The following is a 23141-nucleotide window of genomic DNA, read 5'->3' on the forward strand; positions in this document are numbered from 1 at the left end:
TGCTTCTCTCCATTCTGATCTCTTTGCATTTGACCTGTCATAGTTTCTAGATGGTTACAACCAAAACTGGACACTATTTCTAATTTAGTCTGGTCAGCCAAAAGTGCAAATGGGTCATTTTTTTCTCATGATGCAGTAATGTTCTTCTTCTGTTAATGTTTCCTGTGTTACATATCAATAGCTGTGTAACAAATCACCACAGAGCTTAGTAGACTTAAAACAATAACAATCGGCCGGGCGCGGTGGCTCAAGCCTGTAATCCCAGCACTTTGGGAGGCTGAGGCGGGCGGATCACGAGGTCAGGAGATCGAGACCATCCTGGCTAACACGGTGAAACCCCGTCTCTACTAAAAAATACAAAAAACTAGCCGGGCGCGGTGGCGGGCGCCTGTAGTCCCAACTACTCGGGAGGCTGAGGCAGGAGAATGGCGTGAACCCGGGAGGCGGAGCTTGCAGTGAGCTGAGATCCGGCCACTGCACTCCAGCCTGGGCGGCAGAGCGAGACTCCGTCTCAAAAACAAAAACAAAAACAAAAACAATAACAATCATTTATTTGCTTATGAATGTGCTGTTTATGCAGGTCTCAGAGGAAATGACTCATTTCTGCCAACTTGGAATCACCTGGAGTGGCTCAGCTGGAGCTGAAGGAGCCATTGCTATGATGGCTCACTTACCTGGCTGGCCAGTTAGTATTGGTTGTCAGCTGGGAATTTAGCTAGAACTGTTGGTCAGGGGCTTTGTTCTCCTCCATGTTGTTGCTTGAGCTTCCTCACAGCATGGCAATGTGGTTCTAAGCTTTAGTATTCCAAATGACAAGGAGTAGCAACTGCTAGTCTTTAAGATTTGGACCCCAAACTAACACAGTATTGTATTGGTCAAGTAGTCACAGAGACTACCTTGATTCAAGGAGTGGGGCCGTAGACCTCACTTCTTGACAGAAAGAGTGACAAAGAATTTGTGGCCATTTATAATCTATCACATTTGCCGAATTACTGGTCTCTGTCCTTCTCTCTATTTCCAGCTAAGTCACACACCTTAAACTTCTCAACTAAAACCCCAAGAGTTAGATTTGAATTTTTGTTAAGGTAAATCTCCTCATCTTGTACTTGGATTATTGTTATTTTGCTTGTAACAGTTTTATTCTCCTTGAGTTCTTCTTAGAATTACAGTCAGCCTTTTATGTTGTGGGCTCCGCATCTGAGAATTCAACTGACTGTGGATGGAAAATATTTGAAAAAATAACAATACAACAATTAAAAATAATACATATAAAAACAATATAATCCAATAAAACATAGCATTTACATTGTGTTAGATATTATAAGTAATCTAAAGATGATTTAAAGTATATGGGAGGATGTGCATAGGTTATATGCAAATACCATGCCATTTTATATAAAGGACTTGTGCATCTGGATTTTGGTATCCTCAGGGGTCCTGGAACCAATCTCTTGTGTAGACCAAGGGATGACTGTATTCTTTTCAAGATTATTTGAATCTTGACTCTGGTGACCATGATATGAACTATTTATCCTGGGGCTGTGTCATCAACATATATAGTTAGAATATTTACTGTGTCCTCACTGAAGACATGATAAACAAGTTAGACAAGACAGGCCTGTGAGTATTAGAGACCCCTCTGCAGACTAACATCAAGACGTTAACCAAAATGTTACGTGACTCTGGTGATTTATTTATTTATTTGTTTTTTTATTTTTGAAATGGAGTTTTGCTCTTGTTGCCCAGGCTGGAGTACAATGGCGTGATCTTGGCTCACCGCAACCTCCGCCTCCCAGGTTCAAGCGATTCTCCTGCCTCAGCCTCCCTAGTAGCTGGGATTACAGGCATGCACCACCACACCCAGCTAATTTTGTATTTTTAGTAGACACGGGGTTTCTCCATATTGGTCAGGCTGGTCTCGAACTCCTGACCTCAGGTGATCTTGCCCGCCTTGGCCTCCCAAAGTGCTGGGATTATAGGCGTGAGCCACCGCGCCTGGCCTGGTGATTTATTTCGGTAAGAAATGACTTAACAGTGCCATTCTACCCAAGTTCTCTGACTTTGCCAGAGAGTCTTAGGTGGTAATTGCAGAAGACCAAACAACACGAGTTTCATGTGAATTTCATGCATGGTTTACTTTTCTTTTGATGTTTTATCAGTCTACAGGTGTGGAAAGTCTTTAGTGACCAAGTGGTATGAATGGATTTCTTTGGTGATCATTTTAGATTAATGGGTTATAGAATATTTTATTTCGAGTCATTATAGGTGGCTGTAATTTAGAAAGCAGGAAAGTATGAAACCAAGACTTGAACTTCTCTTGTAGTTTGGGGCTGTAGTCATTGCTTTCTTAGTTAGTAGTTGGGACAGAATTTGAGCCCTTCAATCCAGCAAACCAGGACCCAATATATAGCGTTTATTTACCATCACCCCTCCTTAACATTAGCTTAAGTGTTTTTGTTTTTATTTTTTAAAGTAATAGCATCCCTGTATAGCAAAACCATTTCATATGCCTGCTTGATACCACAGGCTGAATAAATACAGCATATCAACTATGGAAACAGCCACATATTGAAGAACTAAAGAAAAACTCTAGAGTTTAATTACTTGAGTATTTATATGCTCCTTCTTCAGTTTTGTTTGTTTTTCCTACTAATAGATGTTTGTGGGGAGAGCCCTTATATTTACTGAAAGCTGCTTGTTTGTGAATGAAGGTTTCTGTGATGAAATATTCATGGGTACTTTTCATGATCTACATATGTGACATAAAATGCCAAGTAGGAAGACTGTATTTGATGCAAGGGGATAATTGTATCAGGAAGAATGTCATTCATTCATCAAGCAGTCATTGAACATCTCTGGATTAAGAAACAGTTCCTGTCCTTAAGAAGCTCATAAGCTACTCACTGTAATTGAAAAGTAGACCAATAATTATACTATGAGTTGTAAACTCCAACCAAAGAACCCAGAGAAGAAACATACTATTTAGCCTGAGAAAATGACTTTTCGGAAGCCTTTATTTTTTTTCTTCCTCTCATGGGTCATGAGGCAAATAAAAGGAAAACTTGTTAGAATTACCTTTAGAAAAACTTTGTTACTCTTTGTTTTAGGTGGTGATCTTTTAAAAGAAAAGGCAATGTCCGCCCCATTCAGTGTCCCACTGAAAACCTGTATATGCTCTACATCTGAAAATATCTCATTCCAACGTGGAGGGATGCAATGCAAATGGCACATGCTGCCTCAGTGGCGTCTGCCCCATGACTGCAGGAAGCATTAAGCAGAACTGCTGAATAGCAGGAATATAATGGTCTGTCTAATGGGAAGTTCTTGGCTCCCATAACTCCTCTAATAACATCAGCACCACTATACTCCTGTATAACTCCTCTAATAACATCAGCAACTTCATTCCCTTACATTGATGTGATGTTTCAGTTTAAAAAGTGATTTTACAAAATGGAGCACGTTCTTTCCTTGTGGTATCCCTGGGAGGGAGATAGGGCAGGTGTTGTTATTGCTGCTTTGCTTTTGCGGATGGGGACACTGAGGCCCATGGAAGTGAGGGAGTGGCGCAAAGCCACACTGCCTGCCAGGGACTGGCATACCTAGGACAGGAACACAGTGGTCTGCTGTGTGTCCCAGCATGTCTTCTCCTAAATCACCCTCCAGTCATGTGGTGAGAAAGGATAATTCATAGATTAGGTAAGAAGTTTTCGGTCAGAAATAAGAGAATCCTCCAACAGGAAAAGGATTTTTGTTTGTTTTTAATTTAAAAAACCAGCAAAGAAAACTAGCAAAATGAAACAGGAGCTGTGCCTCTCTCTTGTCAGTCCAACATTCCATTGCTGTTTGTTTTAAATAATGTGAAGGAGTGTGATTTGCTTGCCTAAGGAAAGAATTTGAAAAGATACAGGCTCTGGTTCTGAGTTTCCAACTTGGTCAGTAATTTGCTATGACTGTGGGCCAGGAAAACAACAGCTGTTGGAGTAGTTTCTTTTGCTGAAAGAGATAGCAAGCACTACCTTCCATTTTCTTTATAAAAATTTTTTTAAATGGAAAAAAAAATGTTTTTAGAGACTCCAGCCTGGGCGACAGCGCACTGCACAGTGCTGCTCACTGCAGCTTTGAACTCCTGGGCTCAGGCTGTCCTCTCAGCCTCCCAAGTAGCTAAGGCTGTAGGTGTATGCCACTACATACATCTAATTTTTTATTTTTTTTGTAGAGATGGGGTATTGCTATGTTGCCCAGGCTGGTCTGGAAGTCCTGGGCTCAAGTGATCCTCCTATCTCAGCCTCCCAAAACCCTGGGGATTACAGGTGTGAGGCACCGTACCCAGCCTGCCTTCCATTTTCTTAGTGAGTAGCGTCTTCGATATGAAGTTAAAGCCAGGTACTACGAGTGCTCACCTGATTTTTGGTTCTTACGAAAGTGCTTTTATCTGTAGACAGTTGTTAACTTGGTCTCCTTGCAGGGGCGATGATCAGTGGAGCCTTATATTCTGCCATCTTGTTCTGCCCCTCAATGAGTAGGGTCTGAATCATGCTTTGTATTTTATATGAAAATGTACTTTTATTTTTTTCAGCTGTTCTTCTTTGCTCTGGAACTTTCATCCCCATTGAGGACTGAAAAGCACATTAAGTGGTCAGTTAAAAATTACATCATCTGTTCAAATTTCCAGCAGTCTCTTTTGGAGTGACTCAGGTTTTCTGAGAGATGTGGGAGGGGTAAATGCCTAGTTAAGTAAAAACTTAAACTATGTATCGGTCTTATATCTTCCTTCTTAAAAGGTTTCCCCTCTCTCTCCTCCTTCTGACATGACATTGGGTGCAGGAAGAGGTGGTGTAGGGATGGCTTCTGTCTGGGGACTGCTACCTGGTAGAGGGCCCCATCCTGTTGTCTCTGCATTGGCCTCTCTCCTTGCTGCGTATGCCACCAAAGGATTTCTGGACTGTTGGTGTGCCTATGGCCCAAGGACTTGGCATTCTCCACTGGCGTTGGTTGGCCCACAGGTTGCTGAGATCCACTTGCCACTCACATTTAATCCCTGTCTCTGCCCTTTGTTAGAGGATCATCATGCCAATAAGCTGTCTTTTAAAAAAACTTTTAATTTTGTGATAATTCCAAACTTACAGAAAAAGGGCAAGAGTAACAGAGAACTTCTGAATGCCCTTAATTCAGTTTTAACATTTTGCCATATTTGTTTTATTACTCTATGTATACATATTATTATGTATTTTCTGAGTCATTTGAGAGTAGGATTTTGCTCCAGAGAAGGTGGTCTAGAAGGTGAACCAAAATCTTTCTAGTGAATGAAGCTTTCGTATTCCTTTCTTTTTCTCTGCTGTCTTCCAATTCTTCTTTCTTTCTTTCTTTTTTTTTTTTTTTGAGATAGGGTCTTCCTCTGTCACCCAGGTTGGAGTGTAGTGATGTGATCATAGCTCACTGCAGCCTCAGTCAACCTCCCTGTCTCAAGCAATCCTCCTGCTTCAGCTGCCGGAGTAGCTGGGACTATAGGCATGCACTACCATGCCTGGCTAATTTTTCGTATTTTTTGTAGAGATGGGGTCTCCCTATGTTGCCCAGGCTGGTCTCAAACTCCTGGATTCAAGTGATCTGCCTGCCTTGGCCTCCCAAAGTGCTGGGATTACAGACATGAGCCACCGTGCCTGGCCTGCATTTCCTGTTGTTGATATTCTTAAAAGAGTATGTCTAGAATATCAGGTAGGCCAGGTGTGACTGGTCTGACTAGAGGAGAATGATGTTATCCTTCATTTGCTCCTTTATTTATTCAGTCAACCAGCACAGTGTTATTGAAGATCATTACCTGGAAGACACTGTACTAGGTGCTGCGATACAATCCTGCCTTTATGAAGTTTGTACTCTTGATTAAGAGATAATTATATTTTTAAGTCAGAGTTAATTAGGCTGGGTGCGGTGGCTCATGCCTGTAATCCCAGCACTTTGGGAGGTCGAGGCAGGTGGATCGCCTGAGGTCACGAGTTCGAGACCAGCCTGACCAATGTCATGAAACCCTGTTTCTACTAAAAATACAAAAATTAGCCAGGCATGGTGGTGGCGTGTGCCTGTAGTCCCAGGTACTTGGGAGGCTGAGACAGGAGAATTGCTTGAAACTATGAGGCAGAGGTCACAGTGTGCTGAGGTCCCACTACTGCGCCCCAGCCTGGGCAACAGAACTAGACTCTGTCTCCAAAAAAAAAAAAAAAGAGTTAATTAAAAGAAACTTAGGAAAGATGCTATTTTCCTCATTCTAGATGCTATAGTTTTCTTAATACAACTTAAGTTGTATCAGCATTCATGTTCTGTTGTGTTCATAAATTCATTTAAAATAATTCGCAACTTTTTACCATGTTGTTAAGTCACATCTCTTTTATCCTGTTTTTATTCAGTTAGATTTTTTGGATTCAGATTCAGGAATTTATAATTTATTCTCACTCAGGTATCATCTTTGAGAGCAGGCATGCTATTATTTTGTGTGTTTCAACATCTGATACCATGCCTGGAATATGGCATTCCTAAATGTTTATGGATAAAAATTAAATTTTAGTTTACTAAATATAAGTTGTCCACTTACAGCGTTATCTTTTTAAATTATGGTCCATTCACTGCTCTCTTTCCCAGTTTCATTGTTTTGCAGAGATTTTTTTTTTTGCCTTGCATTCTCTATTTTAATCCCAGTTTCTGATACAAATGTAGAACGCATGATAAAGGGAAGTACCTTTTGAGAGAAGCTGTTCAAACAGTTATGAATCCATCTGTTTGAATGAGCTTGTCATTCTCCATTTTCCATATAGAGCTAAGGGACACTTGGCAAATATCACATTTACATGGCCCTCGTGTGCTGCTTTTTTCTCATCTGCCAAAGATGGGAAACAAGGCTGATATTAGAGAACTCGTGAGAGCGCCATTTCTTAGCTTCCTGTGAGGGCTGATTCCTTCAATAAGGCATGAATCATAGTTCATTTTTAGCAAAGGTAGCTGCATTAAGGACCAAATTGAGATGGTAAATGTGCATAAAGTAATAAGTTTGAAAGCAATTCAGGAATATAATAGTAGACCTATTGAAGCATGTTATCAAATGCAGGAAATAGAAAAGATAAAATTAGAAAAACCACATTCAAGAACTGACTTTTTTAAAGTAGTGAAAGCTTGGAAGACTTCTAAAAGGTCTAAAATAACATGAGAAACATATTGAGTAGTGATGTATTCTGAGTTCTTCATGTGGAGAGGGCTAAAAATAATAAATTATACTGTTCTTGCATATTTCTTAGGAGAACTATTTTGAGTTTTGTGTGATATAAAAGGGATGATCAGAGGGTGCTTCCTTAAATTAATATTTGAATATTCCTTTCATGAATATAGACTTAAATTACTCAAAATATGTGCTTAACTTTTTTCATGATTGTTAAAATAGTGCATTATCATTTTTGAAAAAAAAAAAAAAACCATAGAAAACTACAAAGATTCTAAAGATTACCCACATCCTACAGATAATACTAAGGGTTACAGTTTTGATTGAGGAAGGCTTTGTAAGAAGTCTAAGCGTAGATTATTTAGGGAGAAGATTATCTAGTTTATCAGTTCGCCAGTTTCTCGTTTCATAGAACAGTTATATCCTTGTTGGCGCTTGCCCTTTGGCCTTTTTCAGCTGTTTAGTTTTTCCTTCTTAAGGAACAGGGCCAGAGTGGAGAGAAAAAATTGAAAGTATATTCCTTTGATTCTGAAAGCGCTGGTGACAGGCCTGACAAAATGGGATTGGAGTTGGCAGTAAAATGATACTTGGGGAGTATCTTTTTATTTTTGGGCTCTTCTTGCTTTCTCATTGTCAGCAGCAGCACCTCCTCTTTCCTCTGATCATTGGCCATGAGAACAGCTCTTTGAGGAATCATCGTTGTGTAGAATTTGGTCTGGCAAGCAGTTTTTTTTTAGTAAGAAAGACAAATATTTTTTATGTAGCCAATAATATTAGGCAATAGATTTCCAGTGGTGTGTCAGAGTCCTGCATTTCATAATTCTAGTGGATACCATTTTTTATTTTTAAAGTTTTAGATTTGAAGGTACATGTGCATGTCTGTTACATGGGTATATTGCATGATGGTGGGGATTGAGCTTCTAGTGTACTCACCACCCAAATATTGAACATTGTATCTAAAAGGTAATTTTTCAAACTTTACCTCCATCCTCCCTCCCCTTTTTTGGAGTGCCAAGTGTCTGTTATTTCCATCTTTATTTGCATGTGTACCTATTGTTTAGCTTTCAGAAGTGAGAACCGGTGGTATTTGATTTTCTGCTTCTGACTTAGTTCACCTAGGATAATGGCTTCTAGCGCCATTCAAGTTGCTGCAAAGATGATTTCATTCCTTTTTGTGGCTACATAGTATTCTATTGTGTATATATTCCACATTTTCTTTATCCATTCAACCATTAATGGACACCTAGGTTCATTCCATGGCTTTGCTGTTGTGAATAGTGCTGTGATAAATGTATGAGTGCAGGTGTCTTTTTTATATAAAGATTTCTTTTCCTTTGGGTAGATACCACGTAGTGGGATTGCTGTCTTGAATGGTAGTGCTATTTTTAGCTTCTTGAGATATCTTCATACTGTTTTCCATAGAGGTTGAAGCAACGTCTGTTCCCACCAACAGTGTACAAGTGTTCCCCTTTCTCCACAGGTAATCCAACATCTGTTGTGTTTTGATTTTTTAACAATAGCCATTCTGACTGGTATAAGATGATATCTCATTGTGGTTATAATTTGTGTTTCTCTGATGATTAGTGATGTTGAGCATTTTTTTTTTTACGTGTTTGTTGGCCTCTTGTATTACTTTATTTGATAAATATCTGTTCAGGCCTTTTTGCCCAGTTTTTAATGGGGTTGGTTGTTTCTTTCCTATTGAGTTGTTTGAGTTCCTTATAGATTCTGGATGTTAGTCTTTTGTCGGAGGCAGAGTCTGCAAATACTTTCTTATTTTTGAGACAGGGTCTCACTCTGTCACCTGGGCTGAGTGCAGTGGTGTGATCTTGGCTCACTGCAACCTATGCCTCCCAGACTCAAGTGATCCTTCCACTTAAGCCTCCTTAGTTGCTAGGACTGTAGCCATGTGATACCATGCTCAGATAATTTTCGTATTTTTTGTAGAGACAGAGTTTTGCCGTGTTGCCCAGGCTGGTCTTAAACTTCTGAGCTCAAGTAATCAGCCTGTCTCGGCCTCCCAAAGTGCTGGGATTACAGGTATGAGCCACCATGCCCAGCCAATATGGTCATTTTAATGATACTGATTCTTCCAGTCCATGTGCATGGGACGTTTTTCCATTTGTTTGTATGATCTGTGATTTCTTTCATCAGTGTTTTGTCATTCTCCTTGTAGAGATCTTTTACCTCCTTGGTTAAATGTATTCCTAGGATTTTTGTTGTGGCTAACATAAATGGGATTCAGTTCTTGATTTGGTTCTCAGCTTGATAAAATTGGTATATAGAAATGCTACTGATTTTTGTGCGTTGATTTTGTATCTTGACTTTACTGAAGTTGTTTATCAAGTCTAGGAGTCTTTTGGAGGAGTCTTCAGGGTTTTCTGTCTTTTGGGAGGAGTCTTTGGGGCTTTCTAGGTGTATGATTATGTCATCAATGAAAAAAGATAATTTGACTTCTTTTTTTCCAATTTGGATGCCTTTTATATCTTTCTCTTGTCTCATTCCTTTGGCTTGGACTTCCAGTATTATGTTGAATAAAAGTGGTGAAAGTGGGTGTCCTCATTTTTTTCCATCCTTAGGGGAAATGCTTTCAACATTTCCCAATTCAGTATGATGTTGGCTGTGGGTTTGTCACATATGGCGTATGTTGAACCATCCTTGCATACCTGGAATAAAGCTCACTTGATTGTGGTGAATTATATTTTTGATGTATGTTGGATTCAGTTTTCTAGTATTTTGTGGAGGATTTTTGCATCTGTGTTCATCAGGGATATTGGTTGGTAGTTTTCTGTTTTTGTTGTGTTGTCTGATTTTAGTATCAGGGTGATACTGGATTCATAGAAGGTGTTATGGAGTGACTGCACCTCCTCAAATTTTTTGTAATAGTTTCAGTAAGATTGGTAGTAGCTTGTCTTTATATGTCTGGTAAAATGTGGATGTGAATGCATCTGGTCCTGAGCTGCTTTTTTTTTTTTTTTTTTTCCCAGTAGATTTTTTATTACTGGTTTAATTTCATTACTTATTATTGGTCTGCTTGGGATTTCTTTTTCCTTCTGTTTCAATCTTGGGAGTTTGTATGTTTTCAGGAATTTATCCATTTCCTCTAGGTTTTCTAGTTTGTGTACGTGAAGGAGTTCATAGGACTCTCTTATGATTATTTGTATTTCTGTGGTATTGGTTGTAATATCACCTTTATCATTTCTGATTATGCTTATTTGAATCTTCTCTTTCATTTTCTTGGTTAGTCTAGCTAATGGTCTGCCAATTGGTTTATCCTTTTGGAAGAACTGACTTTTCAGTTTGTTGATTCTTTTCTTTTTTGAGATGGAGTCTTGCTTTGTTGCCCAGGCTAGAATACAGTGGCATGATCTTGGCTCACTGCAACCTCTGCCCCCTGGGTTCAAGTAATTCTTCTGCCTCAGCCTCCCAAGTACCTGGGACTACAGGCATGCACCACCATGCCCCACTGATTTTTGTATTTTTAGTGGAGATGGCGTTTCATCATGTTGGCCAGGCTGGCCTCAAACTCCTAACATCAGGTGATCCACCCGCTTGGGCCACCCAAAGTGCTGGGATTATAGGTAGGAGCCGCTGTGCCCGGCCAGTTTGTTGATTTCTTGCCTTTTTTTTTTTTTAAATCTCATTTAGTTTTGCTCTGATCTTTGTTAGTTCTTTTCTTCTGCTAGCTTTGGGTTGGGTTGTTCTTGTTTTTCTAGTTCCTTGAGTTGTGATGTTAGGTTGTTAATTTGAGGTCTTTCTGTCTTTTTGATGTAGGTGTTTAATGCTATCAACTTTCCTCTTAGCACTGCTTTTGCTGTGTACCAGAGGTTTTAGTATGTTGTGTCTTTGTTTTCATTCATTTAAAAGAATTTTTTTATTTCTGCCTTAATTTCATTGTTTACCCAAGAGTTGCTCAGGAGCAAGTTGTTTAGGTTCCATGTACTTGTATAGTTTTGAGAGTTCTTCTTGGAATTGATTTCTAATTTCATCCCACTCTGATATGAGAAGATACTCGATATGATTTTTATTTATTTGATTTTATTGAGACTTGCTTTATGGCTGAGTATATGGTTGATTCTGGAGAATGTTCCACGCACAAATGAAAAGAGTGTTTATTCTGTGGTTGTTTGGTAGAATGTTCTGTAAATGTCTCTTAGGTCCATTTGGTCTGTAACCCAGTTTAAGTCCCGAGTTTTTTTGTTGATTTTCTGCCTCGATGATCTGTCTAGTGATGTCAGTGGAGGTGCCGAAGTCTCTTACTATAATTGTGTTAATATCAGTCTATTCTCTTAGGTCTAGTAGGATTTGTTTGATAAATCTGGGTGCCCCAGTATTGGTTGCATATATATTTAGAATAGTTAAATCTTCTTGTTATATTGAATCCTTTATCATTATAGGTAAAATGTCCTTCTTTGTCTTTTTTTACTGTTAGTTGGTTTGAAGTCTGTTTTACTTGATATGAGAATAGTGACTTGTGCTCACTTTTATTTTCCATTCTCGTTTTATGTCTTTTTTCTCCCTTTTACTTTGAGTCTAAAGGTATCTTTAGCCAGTAGGTGGGTCACTTGTAGGCAGCAGATGGTTAGGTCTTGTATTTAAAAAAAAAAAACTAGTTTGCTACTCCGTATCTTTTAAGTGGGGCATTTAGGTCATTTACATTTAGGTTAGTATTGATATGTGAGGTTTTATTCCTGTCATAGTGTTGTTAGCTAGTTGTTTTGGAGTTTCAATTGTGTAATTGTTTTATAAGATCTGTGAACTTTGCACTTACGTGTTCTTTTATGATGGTGAGTATTATCCTTTCATTTCCATGTTTAGAATTCTCTTCAGCATTTCTTGTAGGATAGGTCTTGTGGTGACAGATGCCCTTAGTATTTGCTTGTCTAGAAAATATTTTATTTCTTCTTCATTGATGAAGCTTAGTTTGGCAGGATGTGAAATTCTTGGCTGGCATTTTTTTTTTCTTTAAGGATGCTAAAAATAGACCCCAATCTCTTCTGGTTTGTAGGGTTTCTGCTGAGAAGTTTGCTCTTAGTCAGATGGGTTTTCCTTTGTAGGTGATTTGACCTTTCTCTCTAGTTGCCTTTAACATTTTTTCTTTAGTGTTGACCTTGGATAGTCTGATGACTATATGCCTTGGTGAAGTTCATCTTGCATAGTATCTTGCAGGTGTTCTCTGAATGTCTTGTATCTGGATGTTCACCTCTCTAGAAAGATTAGGGATTTTCCTGAATTATTCCCTCAAATATATTTTCCAGGTTGCTTACTTTTTCTTCTTCCTTCTCAGAAATGCCTATAGGCCATAGGTTTGGTTGCTTTACACAATCCTGTATGTCTGAAGTGCTTTGTTCATTTTCAAAAATTCTTTTTTCTTTATTTTTGTTTGGGTTAATTTGAAAGGTTGGTCTTCAAGCTATTTTTTAAAAAAATTATTAGTTGGTGATATGAATTGGAGGTCTTTAAGCTCTGAAATTCTTTCTTCTGCCTATCCAGTCTATTGTTCCAATCAACAGTATTTTGAAATTTCTTAAGTGAATTTTTCATTTCCAGAAGTTCTGGGGCTTTTTGTTTTTGTTTTGTTTTGTTTTGTTTTTGTTTTTTAAAGGATATTAGTCTCTTCCTTCATTTCTTGGATTACTTTCATGGTTTCATTGTGTTGGTTTTTCAACCTTCTCTTGGATCTCATTGAGCTTGCTTGCAGCCCATACTCTGAATTATTTATCTGCCATTTCTGAGTTTTTATTTGGTTAGGGTCTGTTGCTAGAGAGCTAGTGTGACCCTTTGGTGATGTCACAACATTTAGATTTTTCATGGTGCCAGAATTTTTATGTTGGTTTCTTCTCATCTAGAGAGGCTACTAGTTTTTGTTTTTGAATTTATTTTCATTGAGATTGGTTTTCCCCCCTGCACCCCCCGCCCCGTTTCGACCTCTTCTAAGAGTGTAACTATAGAGTAAGTATGTTGGATAGGGTCTTTTGGATTCGCTTCTATAGCCCTGCGCAATTCTGTCCGCAGGTTTTATATTGGACTGTGCAGTTTGACTTGGAAGCCAGTAGGTGGCACTTATGGGTAAGAGCCCGTTGCCGCACAAGCAGGTGGGTATGTACTTGACTTTTATTTACTGTGACGTGCCCTCTGTGTTTCAGGTGATGAGTTGGACAGAGGAGTGCCTGGTGCCTTGAGGTTCCTGTTCAGGTTTGGGAGGGGGGACATAGCTGGGCAGAACTGGATTCCCTAGCTTGCCCATGAGTATCCCAGTGATGAGCTCAAGCACCAACCCTGGTAGGGGTGACTAGGGGGAGCTCCTGGTGAGATGTGCCAAGGTCTCTGCAGGAGTTGAGAGGGCTGCACTGGCTTGGTGGATACCATTTCGACTCTAGATTACAAACATGGTGGCTTCCAGAGCATATCAGTTGGCCTATCCACACTCATTCCTTTTCTCCCCTAAGGGGAAATTTTAATGTTGATGGAAAAACTTGAAGGACATATTTTTATTCATTTTTGAAATTTTATTTTATTTTTAAATGTGGGCTAGCTTTTATCTCATTGTGCAGGAACATAGCATGTTGTGTTGGATTTATTGGGGAAGTTAAATTTGAATTGGCTCTGCTATCTATGATTTGATTGAGAGAAAAAGTATAAACAAAGATAACTGTAAGCTTTACACTCGCAAATAGTTCTACCTAGTGATTAAAATTAGAGCAGTATTCAAGGGAAAATAAAAAGATAAGTAACTCAATTAAATATGGGAAAATAATCTGAACAGACATTACTCCAAAGAAGATATACAGTTGGCCATTAAGTGCCTAAAAAGATTCTCAACGTTATTAGTCAATAAGCAAATGCACACCAAAAACTACAATGAGATACCACCATATCTCATGGACAAAAACAAATACTGGCCAAACTGTTGAGAAATTGGGACTCTAGTACATTATTGGTGGGAGTATAAAATCATATAGCCGGCTGGGCATGGTGGCTCATGCTGGTAATCCAAGCACTCTGGGAAGCTGGGGTGGGAGGATTGCTTGAGCCTAGGAGTTCAAGGCCAGCCTGGGTAAGATGGCAAGGCACCATTTCTACAAAAAAAAAAAAAAAAAAACAGAAAAATCACACAACCACTTTGGAAAACAGTCTAGTAGTTCTTCAAAATGTCAAACATAGAGTTACCACATAATGTAGCAATTCCACATACCATATATTTAGCATTCCATAGCAATGCTAGATGTATAATTAAGAGAAATGAAAATACATGTCCACACAATAACTTGTGTTTTTTTTGTTTTTTTTTTTGTTTTTTTTTTTTGTTTTTTTTTTTTTTGGTGAGATGGAGTCTCACTCTGTCACCCAGGCTAGAGTGCAGTGGCACGATTTCGGCTCACTGCAATCTCCGTCTCCCGGGTTCAAGCAATTCTCCTGCCTCAGCCTCCCAAGTAGCTGGGATTACAGGTGCACACCACCATGCCCAGCTAATTTTTGTATTTTTAGTAGAGATGGAGTTTTGCCATGTTGGCCAGGCAGGTCTTGAACTCCTGACCTCAAGTGATCTGCCCGCCTCGGCCTCCCAAAGTCCTGCTGGGATTACAGGAGTGAGCCACCGTGCCTGACCAAGAGCTTGTACATGAATGTTCATAACAGCATTATTCATTATGGCCACAAATAATTAATATGTTATCAACAAATGATTAACAAAATGTGATATATCTATGCAATGGGATAATATTAGGCAATGAAAAGGAGTGAAGTACTGTTGCATGCTACCACATGAATGAATCTTGAAAACATGCTAACTGAAAAAGCCAAGCATAAAGACCACACGTTTTATGATTCCATTGATATGAAATGTCCAGAATAGGCAAATCTGTAGACAGAGAAAGTAGATTAGTGGTTGTTTAGGACTAGAGGAGGTGGAATGGAGAATGAGGAGTGACTGCTAATAGATGGATACATTTGGGTGACAAAATGTTATAAAATTAGATTGTGGTGATAGTCTCTGAATATACTAAAAACCATTGATTATAAACATTAATTGGGTGAATTCTATGATCTGTGAATTATGTCTCAATAAAGCTGTTTAAAAACTTAAAAGTTAGAGCCGTTAAAACAAGACAAAATAAGGGCATATATTCCAATGTACTAATAGGTGTAATTGAAGTTCAGTGTGTTACTTTTCGTAGCCTCCAGTATAAAGATTTAGCATGGCTCTTTGGCAAAGGTACATGCATATCAGTACAGTGTTCAGATATTAAAAGCCTTTATTGAAGGAAATAAGAGAAGACCTGAATAAATGTGTAAAGATGTGAAGATGCAATATTATAAAGACAACAATTCTCTGTAGATTTCCTAATAACGTAATGAATTCTCAGTCAAAACTCCAGCAAGACTTGCTTGTAATGTTATAATGACTAACTCTGAAATTCATAAACAAGAATGTAGGTGTGATAATAGCAATCCAACAAAAAGAGTATTTAATAAAGTAGAGAACTTGCCCCAATTGGCTTACAGGTCTCAGAAAGCCATGATAATAAAAATGGTGTGACTAGTGCAGAGAGAGGCAAATATGTGATGGAACAAAAGAATGCCCAGAAACAGAGCTGCGCACATATGGAAAACTGCTGTGTGTAAGAGACAGGAGAATAATCCAGTATGTCAAAGTATCATAATTATGGAATCAACACATGTCAATGAGGAAATCAAGCAAGATGGTAAAACTGGTAACAGCATTTGGAGAACTGAGGAAAGAATAAGTGCTGAAATAAGGTTTGTTATGTACTAAACTGGTTAACCTCCAGCAAAGTAATAAAACTATAATCTTACCACACAGAAATTATTTGCATATCTACCAGATTAAAAAATCTACAAGTTAACATAATTTTACAGAGTGTAGGTTTTAATAGTAAATAGCAAGCCAAACAAAATATATACCCCCTAGGGAATTAAATGTTCCTTGGGTGGGCCTGTTGGACAGTGCTCCAAGATGACCTTGAGAGGACACGCAGTCTTCCTTTTGCCTAGTTTCCAAACTGTTATAACAAGTAGATGAGTTATTTCTTGCTTATCCATGCAGGAAAGAATTAAATGTAGCTCAGACTGTACACAAAATGGATTCTAGATTATACTTGTGTGTTTGCAGTATTATTTTCTCTACTTTATGTATTTGAAGCATTTCTTATTAACAAAATGAGAAAATGCGTTCTTAAAACACTAGACAGTACTTTCAATAAATGAGTTAGGTCTATATCTAAAAAAATCCTGTTTAATAAAAAATTAGTTTGTGGCATGATATGCTTATTGTGATATTAACATAAATCTAGAAATACTATAGAATTTCTGTGACTTCATGTACATGTGTATACAAACATAAAGGACTAGAAGAATCTAAACCTTTATACCTTAGAAAAGAGGAATAAAATGTAACATTATTTTATTAATAATTATTATATTCTGGTAAATTCAAGTCTGTTGTGTCAGGTAAAGATACAATAATTTTAGCTTTTGTTAACGGATTAATTTAGGCACAGTAATATTTTAGCTAGTTGGTTTGAGCACTGAGTGCTTCCTGAACTGAGTATCATTAGAACACAAGCAGTTCAGTGTTCTTCCTAAGAAGTGGGAAGTATTTAAAGAAGCAAGACAAATAAAATATTTCACTGGAACAAGTGGGAGGTTCCTAGTTAGAGGTGAGTTGGTGGTGTCTGATTGGCTTAGCTTAAGTTTCGTTTTCAATGTTTACATTGAGTTGAGTTTCCATTTGCTTGTATAGGAACCATCTTTGCTGAATGGCCTCCCAATTCATTATTACTATTTTTATTTTTTGAGATAGAGTTTCACTCTTGTCACCCAGGCTGGAGTGCAGTAGCACAATCTTGGCTCACTGCATCCTCTGCCTCTCAGGTTCAAGTGATTCTCCTGTCTCAGCCTCCCGAGTAGCTGGGATTACAGGCACCCGCCACCATGCCTGGCTAAGTTTTGTATTTTTATTAGAGATAGGGTTTCACCATGTTGGCCAGGCTGTTCTCAAACTCATGACCTCAAGTAATCTGCCTGCCTCAACCTCTCAAAGTGCTGCAATTATAGGCGTGGGCCACCGTTCCCAGTCCCAATTATTTTAGCACTTTGAAACATATAATATTTACCTGGCACAACAAATTTATGTTTATATCTAGTGTGTTATGGCATGTCAAATCATTGGGGTAAAAGATGTGGTTTTTTTAAAAACAATCTTGGGAAACATGGCAAAAGGTTAGGGAAAAAAATTACACAGCACTATCTTGTACCATCTATTTAAATTATAAACGAATAAACAAATTACATATTGAAAAGTAAAACACAGGTAAAAGTATGTTATATAATCTTTGTAGAGGGAAGGTTTTTCTAAGTATGCCCTCAAAATCAGAGATGTTAAAGAAAAGAGTGACAGTTATGACTAAGCAAAAATTTCAATATTGGGGAGACTTTTATTAAAGCTAAAGGCAAATGTGAAAAGGGGATATTTTAACAGTACAGTTCAGAGACTGTGTGTTTCTAGTCCTTGAAAATGAGTCTGTAAGTGAACAAATGGGCAAGCACTCTTGCCAAATGGATAGATAGCCTTTTCAGTCAGTCACTTCCTCTTTCCCTGCTTGTAAACGGAGCTGATGGTCACTGCCCAGAGTATTATTTATGGAAGTGGTACCTGTATTCTCATAATAACAAGTTTTTGTGATGGAAATAACTTGTCTTCTAGTGACATTTCCCCTTACCTGTGGAGTTTTCTTCCCTCCCACCACCCACACCTAACCAGCCTTATAAGAATAACTTCAATCTTCCCCTACATGATGTGTAAAATTTAGGGAACTTGATATGTCCAAGATAAAAATGAATGTCTAGTCTAAAATATTAGAGTACATTGGAAAGTCTGAACTTCCAAATGGGGGGTGGGGGGAACTCCACTTAATTGAGGGCACTGTACTTATTTATTTATTTATTTATTTATTTATTTTTGAGATGGAGTTTCACTCTTGTCGCCCAGGCTGGAGTACAATGGTGTGATCTTGGCTCACCGCAACCTCCGCCTCCTAGGTTCAAGCGATTCTCCTGTCTCAGCCTCCCGAGTAGCTGAGATTACAGGCATGCGCCACCAGACCTGGCTAATTTTTGTATGTTTAGTGGAGACAGAGTTTCACCATGTTGGTCAGGCTGGTCTCGAACTCCTGACCTCAGGTGATACACCCGCCTTGGCCTCCCAAAATGCTGAGATTACAGGTGTGAGCCATTGCACCCATTGTACATCTTAGAATTGAAAACAAAACAACACACACACACACACACACACACACACAACTTCTCTTTTTTAATGACTCTGCCTTTTTTTTAAATGACTCTGGCTCTTCTCTGTGAGATGTGTACTGTTAAGGTGAGTGGAACTGGAAGGAGATTGGCAATTCTATTGTAATACAGGGCAGGACTTACTCTTAAATTCTTTCTGGAAGTTTCCTTCTCTGAGTGGTCCTGCCCCCATGGTGTGTTTGTGAGATATCTTTGGGTCAATAAACTGGCCTAAGATTCTGCAAGGCAGATTGGTCTTCACCTTCTTTATGTTACTTCAGCTTTCTGTGGTATGTATTTAATGGGAAATTAGACAGTTTATTAAAAATAAAGTACCTTACAAAATAAGCACCCTTGCCTTCAGGAATGTATTTTTAGGAAATAATTAGGCAAGTGAGTAAAGGGGCTTATTACAGTAGTTTGTAATGCCAAAACTTTGGGAGTAACCTACATGCCTGAAAATGAGATACAGGTAACAAATTATCGTATTTCCAGTCAGCAGAATGTTGCAGATGCTATGATAAAGCAACTCTGGATTTATTGAGAAGAAAAAATTCAGAATAATTCCTGTATGTAATCCATGATAACTGTATATGATAACCCATTGTAATACATAGCTTTAATAAAGTTTTATTAAAATATGTATAGATTTACTTGGGAAAAAAACCTGGAAGGACATATATAAGATACAATCCTATCTTTGGGTGGAGAGCTATGGAGTAATTTCAGTTAACTTATTTTTTGTGTACTAGAATGAAAAAATAAGGTTATTAGGGCTGTATTTCAGGAATGTTTGACACATACAGTAGATTTTTGTTACTTGATTTTTAAAATTGATGAATATATAAAAATAATTGGAAGACTTGTGTAATTGCACTGATGTAGATTTTTCTCACAGGACAAAGAAATAAAAAACCTCACTCTGCCTTTTTAATTAACAGATCTTCTCACTCAGATATGGCAACAAGCAGCCTTCACTTTGCATCATGTGATACACAACAGGCACCCAGACAACGCGGAGCATCTACTGTGAACAGGTCAGGAAGGGTCGTGGGCATTCCTGGGGGAAGAGGGGGAAACAGTCCAACCCTTGAAGGAATAGAATACTGATATTTGCATAGTGCATTGTGTTTGACAAACCTGTGAGGTCAGGAGACGCCTAGGCAAGTAGAGTGCCCATTTTATAAATCAGGGAAGGAGAAACGGTGGCTGCTCAGGGACTCAGTGAATAGGTGACACTGTTACATGAAAGCAAAACAAAATTCAACTTTGGGGCACAACTCCGTTTCCAGTCTTTTTTGTCTTTAAATATTTTTGGCAGTTATTTTTATTATAAAATAGTAAATCACACTGCCAGACATTGGGGAAAATGGAGGAAAGGACAAACAAACATCAACCATAATGGTGGCCACTTGAACACAGAATTTTGGTGTATTTCCTTCCAGTCTTTTTCCTAGGCATGTGCTTCTTGATACAGTTGTAACCATAATAGACTTTTCATCAAATATTGTATTATGATTGTTTCTTTCTTACACTTTTTGCATAATCTTGGTTTAAAAATACATTTTAAGAAGTGTTCATTGTAGAAAATTCAGAGCTATAGAAAGCACAAAGAGAATGAAATATGTATTACTATAATCCTAATTATTTTTGTGTGCATTCTTTTTCTCTTCATATGTAGAGATATTAAATTTTTTTCTTAATTGGGATCATATTAAATATACTGTTCAGTAATCTACTTTTTAAAACTTAATATATCACGATATTTTCCTCTTCCATTAGATATTTTTCTGTGATACCATACTTGGTTAATTTTTGTTTCTTTCCAGATCATTTAGAATTAACAGATTCTCTCTTTGAACATGAAGGTTGTTTTTTTGTGAGTTATTAAGGCAGCTCTGTTAAAGCTGTTTTAGTACATGAGAAAGCACTTTTCATCCATCCTTAGAGGTTTATTAAACTTTTAAGATTATACAGCAGATCCTTAGCAGTTTGGATTTTGCATTTGAAATTTCAGCTCTGCATGTGTTCTTTATACTCATGGGTTTGGTAGTTTGTCTTAGGATTCTACTCATGGAATATACAGAAGAGGTTGCAGAATGGAGATGAAGTTGAAAATAACTTCTAAGTATCTTAAGGCATTTGTTTTCCATATCCTTTTTTACTGTGTATGTCCCTGCTCATGGAATTTTGTGTTTTCTTCAAAAAGTGCTCTTCCTTCATAGTTATCCTCTAACTCATCCCATGGTTTCCTAAGTAATGACTTTATAATGCTGAGTTTGAAAGCTATAATAAAATAAAAATTACTGAAAGCGATAATAAATAAGGGCATGATATGCATAGTCAGCAACAAGCTGCATCTGTAGACTGGAAGTCTTTAGCATGCACGTAGTCGTTGAAGTGATAAACCACACCTGTATTTCCCAGAGAGCCATACCGAAAGAGAAGAGAATGGAGGAAGGAACCTTTGGGAACACAGAACATTGAAGGATGGCTGAGACAATGACGGTTCAAACAAGAGCTACATAGATGTATGAGAGAGGAAGACTCTATGAGTTGGTGGCCACAGGACAGGCAAGGGACTTGGGGAGGGGCAAATTCTGGAATGCAGTCAGCAGAGCCAGGTGTGGCAAAGAGGTCTTCATGGATACGGGTGAAAAAGTATCCTTTGCATTTCATAGTTAGGTCATTGGACACCTTTAGCTCGTAAGATTTCAGGGAAGTTGAGGCAGGAGTCAGGCTGCAGGGCTAAAGATCAATGGGAGGTGGGGAAGTAGGGAGAGTGAGCATCAGTTCTTTTTTGAAGCTCTTGCCTATGAAAAGAAGGAGTGGGAGAAGGGTGCGTTAGGAGAGAAAGCAAGATTGAGGGAGTTACCTTTCTTGCTGGTTTTACTTTAAATAGAAATGAATGAGGTTTGTGTATATTTCTGAGTTGGGAAGGAGTTAGAGAGGAAGAGGTTAAAGCTACATAAAAGGAAGTGGAGGTCAAATATAAGAAATAATTGAGAAGTGTTTTCATGATAGCACAGGGTGGGCATCCCTAATCCAAAGATCCAAAATACTCCAGTGAACATTTCTTTTTTTTTTTTTTTTTTTTTGAGTGTCACGTGGGTGCTCAAAAAGTTTCAGATTTTAGAGCATTTCAGTTTTGGATTTTCACATTAGGGATGCTCAACCTGTATTCACATTTGCAGTTTTCATAGTCTTTTTCTTTTTCTTTTTTTTTTTTTTTTTTTTTTTGAGACGGAGTCTCACTCTGTCGCCCAGGCTGGAGTGCAGTGGCGCTATCTCGGCTCACTGCAAGCTCCGCCTCCCGGGTTTACGCCATTCTCCTGCCTCAGCCTCCCGAGTAGCTGGGACTACAGGCGCCCGCCACCTCGCCCGGCTAATTTTTTTGTATTTTTAGTAGAGACGGGGTTTCACCGTGTTAGCCAGGATGGTCTCGATCTCCTGACCTCGTGATCCGCCCGTCTCGGCCTCCCAAAGTGCTGGGATTACAGGCTTGAGCCACCGCGCCCGGCCATCTTTTTCTTTTTAAAAACTAAATAATAGACATTCTCACTCTGCCTTTTGATTAATAGGTCTTCTAATGCATGTATCAAAGCAAGCCCTTATAAATGTAATGTGGAGCAGCCTAAAAGGACACTTGCAAAGTGGAGGAAGCTTGGATGTAGACAAGAAATGTGGCTCTTATGGAGTTAGTCTGAACAGAAAATGATAATGCCATACCTCATATGTTACTCCTTCTGGTACTCCTCACTCCACAAATAGCTATTTGCTTCTTAACACAAAGTTGTGAGGCAGCCAAGGAGGGAGTTTGAGTCACCATTTAACAAGTGAGACACCCTGGGTGTCAAGTGGCATAGCCAAGTGCCACGGCCAGGCAGTGGTGGCATTACATCTTGATGCTCCACCTTCTCATTTCTAGGCCGGTGCACGTTTAAGAACCTCATTTGCCTCCTTGCTTATAATCCCTTTCACTTGTTTAGTCTTACAAAGTGTTTTGAAAACCATGGTTTCTTTTGATTCTCCCTCCAACCTTGAAAGAGCCAAGAGAGAATCTTCCCACAAATGGATCCTCATATCCAGAGAAGTACATGATCAGCTAAAATGCCTTGTCACTCTGAAATTCTTGGAGTTAGAATTTCCTGCCAGTGTCCTTTCAGGTCACCAAAGTGACAAACTTTAAGACATTTGACAGTTTTGTGTTCATCACTTCAAATCTGTTTAGAAACTAGTTGTTGAAACAACTGTGTTAAGGTCACTTTGGAAAAGTGAGGAAAGACTCGGCACACTGGCCAGAGCTTTGTCATCACTTTACTTTCTCCTCTTACCACATCTCTTCATTGGAGGTGGGAGACATATTGTTGGCTCATCAAATATGTATTTTTCCATAGGAAACAGACTGAACACAAGGTTGCTCAATTTACAGTCTCTAAGTTAAAGTGTGTCTTTTTTATTTACTTGAGAAAGTCATCAAAACAGAACAGGGGTCTACGGCCTCAGAATTAAAGGAACGGAGAGAAAACCTTTCATAGACTTCTTTATACTTCACTTACCAAGCCTAGATATGTCAGCCCAGTGTGGATACAGACTGTTGGTAGCTTTAGTTACCAAATCAAGGTTGGCG

At 38.5% G+C, this 23141-nt stretch overlaps 1 protein-coding gene across 1 annotated transcript in view; it reads left to right on the forward strand.

Moving 5' to 3' along the window:
* The window catches only part of TTC39B (tetratricopeptide repeat domain 39B), a 141885-nt gene that overhangs the window by 62357 nt on the left and 56387 nt on the right, over nucleotides 1–23141 (forward strand). The window contains exon 3 of the mRNA XM_015117669.3: nucleotides 19453–19548. Within this exon, the coding sequence (XP_014973155.1) occupies nucleotides 19453–19548 (96 nt within the window). The remainder of the gene's footprint in view (nucleotides 1–19452; nucleotides 19549–23141) is intronic.

This window comes from Macaca mulatta, chromosome 15 (assembly GCF_049350105.2).
Source record: "Macaca mulatta isolate MMU2019108-1 chromosome 15, T2T-MMU8v2.0, whole genome shotgun sequence".
NCBI lineage: Eukaryota > Metazoa > Chordata > Mammalia > Primates > Cercopithecidae > Macaca > Macaca mulatta.